The 14,243-nt window shown below is 36.6% G+C and overlaps 1 protein-coding gene across 4 annotated transcripts in view; it reads right to left on the bottom strand.

The window, feature by feature from the left end:
* Positions 1 to 6,297: 6,297 nt before the first annotated feature.
* The window catches only part of LOC131076011 (uncharacterized aarF domain-containing protein kinase At1g71810, chloroplastic), a 291,860-nt gene continuing 283,914 nt past the window's right edge, over positions 6,298 to 14,243 (bottom strand). For all 4 annotated transcript variants that reach the window (XR_009359117.1, XR_009359118.1, XM_059213057.1 and 1 more), the window contains one exon: positions 6,298 to 6,748. Coding sequence is in view for 1 of the 4 variants with exons in the window: in XM_059213058.1 (XP_059069041.1) it covers positions 6,683 to 6,748 (66 nt within the window). In the remaining 3 variants the exon portion in view is untranslated. The remainder of the gene's footprint in view (positions 6,749 to 14,243) is intronic.

The raw sequence follows: 14,243 nt of genomic DNA, 5'->3' as shown, positions 1-14,243 counted from the left end.
TCAATCCAAGTTTAGTGTGCCCACAATTGGTGTTGCGAGCCCACTTTATTCTTGATATTGTTAGAGATATCCCTCCTAAACATGTTGAAGTCCCTCAATTGGAACTCTATAATGGACAAGGTGATCCTTTAACACATGTCAAAACATTCTAAACTTTGTGTATTGACTTTACTCATGATCAAAGATTGCTTGCCAAATTGTTTACTAGAACATTAAGAGATAAGGCTTTACAATGGTATTGTTCTTTGACTAAGAAAATCACTTTGACTAATTTAATGCATTGTAAAAAAGGTGTTAAAGAAAAAGTGTCTGATTTCATTGGTAGATAAAAGCATTTGTGTTCTCAAATCTCTTTTTCAATGCCTGATAATGATATTCAAAGAATTTTCATTTCTAATTTGCAAAAAGACATTAGGAAAAAAATTCTCTTTTCTGATTTTACTTCCTTTACATAGTTGTGCGCAACACTTCACAATTATCAACTGACTGTGAGTCAAATGGAGCAATCTACTCCTATGGCTCCGAGTGATATGCGTGAAAGTGCTCAACAACCATTTGCAAAGTTCAAACCAAACAAAGGCTTTATCAAATTCAATGACACCATCAACAACAACAATGTGAATGTTACAACAGGTGTGCCTCCTATTTCTAAATTTTTCAAAAGAGAGGAAGAATTTACTCATTTGAATGAATCTTTGTATAACATCATGTCTCAGTTGTTACAAAGAAATGTTATCAAACTTCCTCCAACAAAACCAGTTGATCCTTCTAAAGCAACTTCACCTAACTTTGATAATAATTCTTTTTGTCAATTTCATCGTCAACCTGGTCATGATACTAAAAAATGTTTTGCATTAAAATGTGAGATTCAAGACTTGATTGATAATAATACTATATCTGTGGCAGGTGTGAATGATAAGGGAAACAAATTAGTAGCTCCTCCTAATCAAAATCTTAAGATTTTCACTGATCCTTTACCCTCTCATACCTCTAATGTGATTGAGATTGAACACACTTCTTTCTCTCCCACTGATTTCACTTTTACAGCTCAAAATGTGGTTAATTTGGTAGAGAAACAAGAAACACCTAAGGATCCATGTATCACATTTGATCCTAGTGAGACCATTAAGGCACCTAATGGCCCTTTATACATAGTTGTGAAGATCCAAGGCAAACCTTGTTGTGGTGTACTTATTGATCCCTCTTGCATGGTTAATGCCATCACTGAAGAATATCTTTATACTTTACATTTGCATCAACTAATCTATGATGATACTAATGTGGTCGTTAAGTTATTTGATGGATTTTCTTGTCCTACTATTGGTTCTATCACACTTCCTATTGAGGTTCATGCTAAATCTATAGACGTCAACTTTGTTATCATTCCTTCATATGAACAATTCTGTGTGAAGTTAGGCTATCCTTGGCTATCTTCCATGAAGGCTATTGCTTCTCCAATACGTAAGTGTTTGAAATTTCCCCACAATGGAGAAATCATAATTGTCAACCATAGCTTATTTCGACCAACCGAAAGAAGCCCGGGTGTTCCTATTGATTACTTTTGGCCTCAACAATTTGGGTCTCTTCCACCAAGAAGTGATGCTCTCTTTCAATCTTATAAAAAATCAAAGAAAGATATGATCTTATCCTTAAGCCAACCTAGAACTCCATCACTTGATATTCCCATCATTCTTGAAGATGAAGTTCTTCCCCTAACAGATAGAACTAATCTTCCTCCTAAGGAGGATTCCCAACCTATTCCTATAGATGAAACCATGCCTTCTCCTAAGAAGAACACTAATTTTCCTCATAAGGTTAGACCTATACCTCCTCCTCATAATGGACCTGGTCTCCTTCCTACACCAAACATTCTTCCTTTATATGGTGCAGTTCCACCTCCTTCCTCTTATAGAGAGAAGAGACCTGCATCTCCTCTTGTCCAACCTAAAAGACCTCAACCTAACCATCCAACTACCAAAGATGAGAACATTCCTCCTTCAACAAATATACCTCAATCTTCCCAGCTTTCTGCTAAGACTAGATGGAATTGTTTTGCGAGAGAACGTCGACGAAAACGTCGTGCTAGAGCTTGTGAAGTTGTTTCTCAAACTATTCAATCTCCCAAAACACCAACAATTGACATGATTCCATTTTCTCCTAAGCAAGATGTTGAACCTAAATCTCCAAATCACAAGCTGCAAAAAACATGTGATGGTTTTACTTCTATTCATGTTAGAGCTCATTTTTTTATAAATCTTGATGAAGAAATAGGTGAAAATGTTATTCATAATGGAAATACAACTCCTAATGCTTTTGATAATGAATAAGAATATGTTGATGTTGACAAACATTTATCTGCAGAATTTTCAAAAGCCTTAATCCTAGCTCCTAGAAACAAACAAAGTGACTTAGCACATGAGCATAGTCCTTGTTTGGATCTTGTGATAGCTCCATTTGCTGTGTTCGATGTCGCTCCTCTGATGTGTTTCCCGCCTTCCCGAAATAATGATCAGCAAGATTGGGAGGTGGATGTCGTGCTAGACTAGCTTCATTAGTATCATAGATTCTCCACCTCTCTCCTTTCTTGCTCTTTTGTGACCATTCTTCTATGTGTATCCCCATTCTTCTATCTATTGTCCCTAGTGATGTCTACTTGAGGACGATGCAAAGCATTGGGATCTCTTTTGGTCTCTTTCATGTTGACTCAAAAAACACATGTGTTCCCTTTCTTCCAAGATGGTTTCCTTTCTTCGGGGAATGAGGACTATTCTATGCATATATATATATATGAGTTATCATACAACATACTAATCCCGAGGAAAGGGAAGCCACCTCATGCTTGGTGTTTTGTGTTCATTATCCTTGGGTTTATTCCTCGATTGGGGGCTAAATCCTTGCGATAATGTGCTCCCTATCTTTCTCTCTCTGAGGTGTATCCTACCTTAAAGCAATCGCTTCCGATAAGGTGTGCGCGATCGCTTTAACGTGGGGGCATACACTCTGCTCATATTTTCCTTCTTGATACTTAAAGTTACTTAGCGGACTTTGGCTTTGCTCTGTAATTTTTGGTATCCTTTCTTTTCATGACTCATAGTGAGGGGATCTTTACTATTTGCAGTCATGGTTCTCCCTCTTGATCTTCCCTTTTACTTTGTCAATCGAAGTCGTAAGACCCTTAGTTCACTGGGGACTTAGTGTATCTTGCCTCCTTGATGTGGTAAAAGTCTTTCAATCTTTTCTCCTTGTACTTTACCGATAGTATTGGCCTACAATTATACTCCTACTAAAGTGGGGGCTAAATGTAGTGTCATCAAATTGCAACCCTTGCAATTTTCGACCGCATTTGAGTCTTTGCATTAGTAGATGAATCCCTAAGCCTAATTGGAGACTCGAAACATGCTCATGCCATAAAAAACTTGCATTTTCTATCATTCTGCACTGCCTTTTGCTGTTGTCTGTCCTAAATCAGGGCAGGATAGGGGCGTGGCGCCCTTGCCCTAGCCCTATTTTGGACTCCCTTTGGTCCCCCCTTGCATTGAGCTTGTTAATTGTTGAGTGGGAAAAGTTTTCCTATGTCGGCCTAAGACGAAAAATTATCTAAAACCCCCTAATTGGCAAGTGTAAAAGGAGCACTTCCCCTCATATTTGCAGAAGCGGAAATAAGCAAAGTCGATCATAAGTGAAAATAAGTAATAAGCGAAATCAAGTGCAAGCATTTAAGCATTCATTCAAACATTGAGCATTTCAAGTCTCCTTACAAGGCTAGGTGTTGCATCCAAGACAATGATTCAACCATTGAAGAGGAGATTTCTATCAACATTCAAGACATCCTATTTCACATATCCATTCAAGCAAATTCATCTACAAAGGTATCAACCTTTCAATTACATCCCCACCTTGAAGTGGATTTACTTCAGACACTTCCCTTTATTTACTTGCAACATTTTTCAACCACTTGGTTAATTCCAAAACGGGCAAACCCCCAATCCCAACAACATTTCCCTCTCTTTTTTGTGTGGATGTTGCAGGTGCATGGCTGTAATTGCAGGTTTAAGCTTCATTTTCAGAGACAAAAAAACCCTTTTCGGTGTGTAGAGTTTTTGAAGGACCGTGCATAACTTACACACGGTCCCTGCAACTTTTGCTCAGATTTGCAGGGAAGCTTCATCTTGACATTCTATTGCTAATTCCAGGTGCACAACTTTATCCCGCATCTCTATCTCAAGATATAATCGTTTCTTTGTCATTTCTACACTTAGTCTCAATTTACTTAATTCAACTAATCTATTACACAAGAGGGTTAATTTACTTTCCCAATACTTTCCAAATTTACTGCAATTCACTTAATATTCAATCTCTTACAATTGGGGATTGGATCTAGTGAATTCAACCCTTCTTTTGAATGTAATGTGTGAAAAATTGAAGGGAATCCTTTGTGAAACTTTCATCCCTCTTTTGAGGGGAGTGAATCTTTCCACTTGATCTCCCCTCATCATTTTTTCATATTACAGTATTGATCTATTTTTGTGAGTGCATATGTGAAACATGGCATGTGACATGTGGTTACATTCTTGGACAAATGGAGTATGCATTGGAGTAGCTTGATGTTTCAAAAGTATTCATCAAGACTCTATAAAATTCGTTGTGATACTTTCATTACCAAATAATAGAATGAGTGTGGACACTTTGGAGTTTTGTCTTTTCTCTCTTGAGGGTTTTCGTAGGGCATATATTTTGTAATGTATCTTTGATATTTATAGTATTGTTATTCTCTAAGCTTGTAAGCATGCTTTTTCCTCATTTGGTTATGTAGGAAATGGTTTGATCAACTTGGTAATTTCTTAACAAGTGGTAACATACCCATGGTTGTAGTTGAGAGGTGAAAGATACATGTTGTGGTTTTAACCTTATTTGAGTATACATTATGCAAAGTTAAAAGCCATGACAATGTTGGATAGATTTTAGACATCTTAAGGTATGAGATATGTTTTTGATTAAAAAAGAAACAAAACAAGCGTGCTGCATATTTTGAGAGGGTTTGGGTATGAGGTATGTTGCATAGGTTGAGAGTTGTAGATTTTTGGGGTCTGCATACTTGTGATCATTTTTGTATATCTAGGGTTCGAAAATGATTCTAAAAAAGACCCTTTTGGGTGTTAACCATGGTGGTTTTATGGGGAAAGTGTCACAAATGACCCCTTAGAACAAAATGGACCTTGCCATTAGATTTATAGCAATAGAGAATGCTAGTCTAAGAATGTATATCTACATCTTAATAACAAAGAAGATTGACATTATATTCTTCTATTTTCTAGCAATAAATCACACTATTCCTAGATGATCAATCATGTGCTCTCCAAGAAAAGTTGGAGTTCTCCCTTAACCTACGAGAAAACTTAAAAAATAGGCTAATTGTTCTCAAACTGATTATGCTTGAGAAGATGACACTATACCATAACAATTGACTTCTTTGATTTGAAATAAAAGACAATCAAGTTTCTGCAATTTAGAGTGTTGCCAACCACAATTAAAACCCAAATTGTGAGTCTTATAAGGTGATGCAATGACGATGAACCCAAAACCTTCACCGGACAAGTGTCTCTTACTAGTTGATCCGATTCAAAACACTACAAGTCCAAAACTTTATGTTAGCAGTCAGACATTCAGACATTCACTAGGCTTGCATAGAGAAAATTTTCATAAAGACCGCATAAGTTATATTAAAATTTCAATTATACAAACTGTTCTTTCAAGAGTACATTAACTAATATTAATTTGACTGCTAATGATACAGCAAACTCAAGTCCACTGCTTCACACTGACTGATTGCGATAAGAATTACCAGACAAAGGGCACACGTTCAAATTCAGTCTCGAGCCAAGTAATATCCACTAGCTCACTTAGAAAATTTGAAAAAACCGTGTTTTTCAATTCCAAAAAAATACATCAAACTTGAAAAGAAAAGAGCATAAGGTTTCTCGTGCTCATATCAGTACAGATTTCAATTTTGTTTTTTGTTTTTGCCTAGAATACTCATCTTCAAAATAAAACAAACTTGTACTTGAAAACAATTTATTTGTATAATTGAAGTACACTTGAAAATAAAAAATGTATTAAATCCACTGAGCCAAACCAACCAGTGAGTGGGATGCTCACAAAATTGACATCCTTGGCTGGCTTGCTCTACAGGCTTTGTTGAGGTAAAGAAGGCCAGCCTGCGACATTGTCTAAGATGAAACTCGAGCCTACAAAGCCTCGAGGTAACCTTGCAAAATTACTTTACACAAATTTGCAAAATAATGCAACAAATGATGAAACTTTGGAAAACAACTTAGCACATACCTGAGTAGACTTGAAAATAAAATAAACATAACTCGTTTAAATAATGCAATGTGGCTATGCTATAATACAACATTATGGTACATATCTTTAACTAAATAGGCGTACAGTTTACCATGCCCGTTGATTTAAGGAACTTACTAGCCACAGCAGTTATTTACACTTATATCATCACCCTGAATGTCTCTATTTACAATACTCTATTATGTGGAAAGGTTTTAATTGTGGTTTTATTTTGTTAAATATCATCCAGCCAATGTAGATTGAATTCAAAAATCTTTCACGAGGTTGCAATCCTCACTTGTCCCCTGCCGTGTTTCTTTTGCACTGTCGCAAGGAAAAACTATCTCAGACATGAAGTTGAAAGTAGATCCCTTAAGGAATACACTATTATCAATCGATATGTTACCTGCAAACAGTGCAAGCATGATTAATTTCAAACATCAATCAAAAGTTGCAACCCGTGTACAAAAAATGCTAACTAGTTCTGAACAAATCTACAAGTCTAATAACTAAACCTATGTTGTCCTCTATTGATATTTCCATGCTTACTGAGGGCGGCAAGGGAAGGGGGGATGAGGAGGAATCCTTTGAAATCATTAAATTGAAGAAACCACTGTGAACGTGCAACCTGTTTGAGCCACCAAAGTCTAACAATATGCCTATTTTTCTTTTATTTTAGATGGAGTAATGCAATTTTTTTACAAGCAAAAACAACAAAGATTATGTAGATAGAGTGGTGTAAAATGTAGGCAACATAGAGAATGCATGGAAAAATGTGACAAATGCAATGAAAAAGGCATATACACAAATTAAAATTCTACTAAAATTAAAAGGGAAACTCAAGTGTGCAGTTATATTTAAATATTTTAGTACCAATATCGGTACCCGTATGAAACTTCACTAGTCAAAACTCAGGATTGTAGTCAATAGCCACGTTATTGTGTCATATTATCAATGTCAGCTAAGTTGTCCTCCCTACCAATTTACCAAGTGATTTAAGTGTTGGTCTATTTTTGTCAGCTAACAATATTTGCAGATTGCTCATAGATCACCAATACCAAAAGAAAGAGATCAAGTTTTCAATGATTTGGGAACTGCAACATAATAAGGATAGAATGCCAGGGGTTGGAATCTGAAGCAAGAAAGGCAGCAAAAGACAATGTCAAAAGGTGGCAAGCGTGAATCCAAACTTCTCCATGTACTAAAAGTTAAGTAAAATGACAAGGGGCACACTTTTAGTGGCTCAAGCCAGAGAAAATCATACCAGAAGTGGCAAGAACACAAAGAAAGTCTGCCAAAGGAAAAAGTCACTTTAATATTGCTGAAACCAAGTGGCATGGCCAACTAGAAACAACTCCATTAGTGGCAAAGGCACACGAGACCACACAAAATTGCACCCATGGTAAGAGAAGAACACTTGTTAAGTGCTTGTTGCTGCCTTTTAGTGGTAAAGGCCAGTTTATAATGCCACTCAAGGTGGTGATGCAAACCTGAAAATGTGACTAGAGATATTTTGCACTTTTCAAGACGTTGTGCCAATCTGAAATAGTGATATAAGAGACAATGACATGGTGAACGATGCCAATTTATAAAAGGGAACAAGAAAAGTGAAAACCACCATTTTAAATGGTGTTGCCATCAGAAAAAAATGTGATTCAAGTGGTGTAGTGAGGAAACTGTGACTAACATGAAAGACTAAAGGAAACAAGTGAAATATCATGCTTTTTGAATAGCTGTGCTAGTTCAAAAGTGTGAGGAGAAATAATTTGCACATCTCATGGGGCATTGGCACCAAAAAAATCTGTCAGGGCATTAAGGGAGTGGTAAAAACATTGCAAAGTCATGCCCAGTAAAAGTAAGTCCAAATACTCAAAGGATGTGGTGCTTTTCTAATGGTATTGCCAAGACGAAACTCCCCCTCGATGCTAAAAACAGCAACTCAGTTTTCCAGAAGGGATTAATCATTAAAGCAAAAAGATGTCAAATCATGGACAGTCTTTGACATGGGTGACCTATTTTGAGAAGAACTCAGATTTAAAGTAAATGAAAGAGTCCATTTCAGGCTATTTAGAATGATTATTGTCTCTTTTCAAAGGATAAAGATTGGGGTTGATTTAAAGCTTCTTTAAAGCATTTTTCCATTATTATTTTCCTTGGAAGCTTTTATTAAAGATCTTATAAATAACTGCCTTGAGCTCATTGAAGGTAATGAGAGTTTTGTGTTAGACATATGCTGTATAAGTTGTTAAACTTTGAAGTCAATTTATCGTGTCAAGATTCAAGAAGTCAGTAATAAGAACTGTGTTCTGTTAGACTTTTTGTCATTGATGTCAAGTGGTTTTTGTCAAGCTTCTGTCATTCAGACTAGAGGATTACTCAAAGTAATATTGGACTGATTTTGAAGTGCTTTTCGAGCTACTGTTTATTCACTAGATTTTCTCAATTCTAGTTGAGCTGTTTGACGTGCTTGAGGTGCTTTGTCATGTCCCCCACCTTGATTGTTAAATATAACCTAAATAGGAGAAAATATTATTAATTAATATAATCAACGAATGATTATTCGAAACTAATAAATATTTATTAATTGATATTTATTTATCAATAATAATATTCTTGAAATATTTAAATCAAATTATATTACATAAATTATAAACAAATATTACAATCTGTCATACCCCGTATCAATTGATATGGTGACGTTTTGATAGTTGATTATTTATTTAATATATTTGATATAGTAGTTGATTGATCATTTATTTAATTTAATAAATCTAGAAATAATAAATTACTGATTGACTTCACCCTAAAGAAGAACAAACTAAAAAAAATACATCTATACATTCAGAAAATTGTCTTCGGAAATAAGACATAGCATCAAGTATAGCTGACAAAAAGATGCAATATTAAGATGGTTTTGAGACAAAGTAATTCGATATGCTCTGTTGCTATCCACCCGTTCATATTATCAAGGGTTGAATAATTCAAGGCAAATAATAAATAAGTATGATGCATATTGAAGATATGACATTGATCTAGCAATAATCAGAGATTATAATATTGATATTATGCATATACATACATATCATAGTAGATATCCATGATTACCTTAAGCAGATGGTCAAGAGAACCCTTATATTCAAAACGATCTCTATAGTCACTACAATATCCATCTATTATATAGACCATATGTAAAGGCAATCCATATCGATATCATTATGCAGATGTAACATGACAGAGCAATAGTATCCATCGATCATTATCGATTTGTTTTGATCAGTAAAGAATGGTTATATAAAAAAGCATACTATCTTACCGCCACCCAAGGGAAGGTCAAGATAACTAAATTACAAGGGCAATACATACAGTAATGCAGCGAATTTACTTAGTAATGCAAAGGCAATGATTAAGATTAAAGGCATGATTTGTATAAGTAACAATTGTTCATGAATAATGGGAAGGTCCAATTAAGAAAGGTTGATTAATCATGATAATTATTAAGGGAACGATCTTATTATCAACTAAAGCAACGATCTTAGTAGAGAGACACGGGGTTAGGAAAATTACAAGTATTACGATTTACTGAAAGGCAAACACATCATATTAAAGGTCATCTTACCGCCACCCTTGGGAGGAAGATGACCGCTTGGAAAGACATACGCTTTCATTCCATTGAGGAGATATATATACGACACGTCATCCATTCAAGGACGGGGAATAAGGGAAAATGGAAGGTACAGGAAGCTGCGCCAACAGTCTGCAAGAAAGGTATGTGGTTAAGTTTTACACCACAAGAATATATATGTGTGTGGATGTGTGTGCCACACACACACATATAGGTTTATAATGGATCTGTCTCTTTGACAGAGTTATAGTTTTATAATAATATTGTCTCATGTATATGTAGCAATATATATATGTATGTATGCAGGATATTTGTATGTATATAGGATCAATAATAGTAATTAAGAAATATGTAGAGGCAGGCATACATTATAGATTAAAAATGATAATGAAATATAAAAGGTTATATGACTAACAATAATTTGGCTATGTGATGGAGGCTATTGGGAGAAAATTCCCTTAGCCTAATTCAGGGATTATGATAATCCCTAGTAGGCAATATATACTGAGTACTCATATGCATATATGTTAAAGGCTTGGGTGTCGGAAGCTCACCCAAGAAGAGACGGATCTTGCTGGTCCTCTTTGGTAGACTTGGATGAAAAGATGTATCATCCAAGGCAAGGAATTGATCATATATGACGATCTTCCTTGGTAGGCTTGGATGTAAGATGCTACATCCAAGACAGGAATCGAATTATCCATCGATTTCCCTGGTAAGGCTTGGAACCATGATGGGTTCCAAGAAGGCAGGCATTACAACCGCCTAAGGACATATCCCAATACTTCATTCGTATCCTTTTTATTACCTAAGAATTGAGATTAGTTTTAATTAAGTAATTGAAGTTTAATTGCAAATTTAGATTAGTAATATATATATTTTGTTGCATTCTAACAGTCCGTTTTGCAGGGAAGTGATCTCTAACTAGTAGGGACATTACATGCTTGAGCTGCTTGACGTGCTTTGGGTGTGTGTGTGTGCCGCTTCAGCTGCTTGAGTGTTTGCATCAGCAGCTTATGTGCTTACTTGTCACTTTGTCAGCTGTTCTATCAGATTATTTGCCACATCATTTGGATTTTTAAAAGGTGAGCACGTGGTATAAGGGAGTCCATTCTTCTTCTGCAGTCAGCACACGTTGAATCAAATCTGTATACATTATGAATTCTATATTCGGCAGCTGCATTATTGAGAGAGTATCATTCTTTGATGTATTGGTGTGGGTAATTACTGAAGTATTAAGGCATGGTATTGTGGCCTTTTAATTATTTTCTGATTCCACTTTAACTTGGAATGTTTTTGATATAACATTTATTGAATGACAGGGGATGAGTTTTCTTTTAAATACAGAGCATGCCTATTCAATAGTTTTGAAGATACTGGTTGTGCTTTCAAAGTTTTTATTCTATGTGCGTTTTGTGCTGAAGCATGTAGCGGCAGTTTCGGGAAGACTTTCTTTCCAAGATCATGGTCTTTATGCTGAGTGTGTATGGTCAAGCCGATAAAAGGGTAAGAAGAATCATTTCTGAGCGATATATATGCACTTACAAGAAGTGAATATTTTGTTTTGGAAGTGTCTCATTTTTTTTTTTGCGTCAAAATCCTTATTATGTTGAGAGGCATCTACAATGACATCAAAATGTCCGTAAACAAAAATTTATTTTTGAAACAATTTGACATGCAAATGACAGGTAAATGCATGAAATATGCCATGTTTCAGCTTTTGTGGAGGTGTTATTTTATTACTCCAAATAAAATAGAACCCTCGCCACTTGTCTCTAGCTAGATTCACAACTTTTTGCATGCAGGACTTTAATGGATTTGTATTCTTGGTGTTTAGTATTTTAGAAGAACATTTGTTTTACAGATGATTCTCTTCTATTATTAGATATCTCTCGGCATATTTTACATATATTTTTTAAATATAAGTATACTAGTTTTCTTTGGGCAGCTATACCTTGGAATATATGAATGCCCGATAAATGTTTTTTTGGGATACGAGCTGGCTATGTGTTGGGGTCTATCTGTACATGGAACATTTTTTCTTTTCTTAAAAAAACGATTGTGTGAAATTCGTGTGGTGTATATAGAGCTGGAGGTTACAACTTTACAGGGTGTACAATGAGCTTAAAAACGATGAGTTGCTTTTGCTTTGTGGGTGTCGTATTTCATGTAGCAGATCGCTTTCTTCCTTTTGGTATTCTATTTGGTGTTTAGGCATTTTTTTAAAAAGAAAAAAGTTTCGTAGTCCAGAAGAAGTGTGTGTGCTTTATTGATGCAGGAGCATCCCCGGTTCACAACAATCTTGCATCAACCAGAAACATTTTCCTTTTCTGTTTGCAGTTTCAGTTTTCCTTTCTGTGTGTCCCGGTTTTGGCACACCGGTTTCCTGTGGAGTTGGATTCTTCTTGAAGACTTGATCACCTTGCTTGCTTTCTAACCGCATCTCATTTGGATCACTTTCCGGCAAGATATCACTACCGGTTTCCTTGACAGTTTCTTGTTACCGATTGCCTGAGACCTATTCTGGTGATCTTCCGGAACCCATTCCGAAGCTTGCGGAGCCTTGGACATTGATCTCGATGTTGCTTGGCGTGTGGCTGACCTTCTGCGTTTCATCCTTTGGATTTTCCGGAGGCCGACCTCGTTCATTTCTGCACGTTAGGGTTTTTATCCTTTTGGGCCGACCAGATCCTTCAGATTGATATATATATATATATTTGTAACCATGCTTTAGAATGTAATCAATCAAGGAATCAACTCAGAGAATAAAGAAGTATCAGATAGATGAACTGTGCCTAGAAGATAGATCTTTCGATTCAAGGTCCCGGTGAGACCTATTCTACTAGGCCTGTGTGTTGGTATGTTGTAACCCGGTTGTTACCGGTTGGATGTAATTAACTATCATACAATAAAACTATCTGTTATGCATTGCCTCCATCATATCTGTGTATTTCCGTTGTGTTAACTCTTGCTGACCGGTTTGGAGTCTGGACTGATCTCCTCGAGGTCCCTCCTCACTGGTGACTGCTTCAAGTGGTATCAGAGTGAAGTTCGTTCCGGAGGTTGCGTGTCTTGAATCTTGTTGTAGGGTGGCGGATTGCGGATCCAACTTGCAATTGCAGAGGACTAGCGTGGATCAATGGCGCAACAAGGAATTAGGAATGGTGGAGCATGTGGGAATGCAGACCCTGCTGTAATGGAGATGTTGCGAGGAATAGCAGCCCGGTTAGAAGCCGTGGAGACAGCCCAGAGAAGAGGCCGACATGTTGAGGATGAGGGAGAAGAAGCCCCGACAGAACTAGTAAACCTACCGGCAGTTGATCCAGAGGAGGAAAGGTTTTTAAGGGTTTTGAGTAGGGCGAACACTAAACCTCATTTTACCCCACCAGAATATGATGGGAAGTTAGATTCAGATGAATTGATGGATTGGATCTCGAAGATGGAGAAGTATTTTGACTTTGAAAACACTGCAGAAGAGAGGAAGGTGAAGTATGCTTGTACCCACTTGAAGGGTCATGCATCTCTTTGGTGGGAGCACTTGCAAGTTGATAGGCAAAGAAGAGGTAAAGAAAAGATTAAAACATGGGATAGGATGATTGCTAAGTTAAAATCAAAGTTTGTCCCGACAAATTATCAAGTAGATTTGTTCCGGAAGTTGCAGAATCTGAGACAAAGGAATCTAGTGTGAAAGAGTACATCGAAGCATTTTACAAGGTGAACATTAGGTCCGGACATGTTGATGATGAGATTGAACAAATTGCAAGATATTTGAACGAATTACGGATGTCTATACAAGATGAACTCAATATGGTCAAATTAGAGAGTGTTGAAGAGGCTTACCAGTATGCAATAAAGGCTGAAGAAAAATTGAATAAGAGGCATGAGCAGAGATAGAGAGGTAGAGGTGGAAGGTTTACCGGAGGAAGATTTCAAGGAGGAAGAGAATACACTAGAGGAAGAGGAACCGGTACAGATCAGAACAAGGACAAGGAAGTGAGCAAAGAAGGTAATTCATACTGAAAGGATGATAGAAATTTCTATCGGAGGAGAGAATCGGATGGTTACCGGAATCAGAACTTTGGAAGACAAGACAAAATGACGTTTAGAGGAACATGTTTTAAATGTGGAGGAGAAGGACACTGTGCATTTGAATGTAAGGAGTCAGAGACTACCGGAAGAGTGGCAGTGGTGGAAGAGAACCCCACCGGATCAGGCAATAAAAAGGAAGATGGAGAACTGTTGATGATGAGGAGAGCTTTGTGTCATACTGGAGAAGATA

Source organism: Cryptomeria japonica, chromosome 10 (assembly GCF_030272615.1).
Source record: "Cryptomeria japonica chromosome 10, Sugi_1.0, whole genome shotgun sequence".
Classification (NCBI taxonomy): Eukaryota; Viridiplantae; Streptophyta; class Pinopsida; order Cupressales; family Cupressaceae; genus Cryptomeria; species Cryptomeria japonica.
This window is presented reverse-complemented; position numbering and strand designations above follow the sequence as displayed.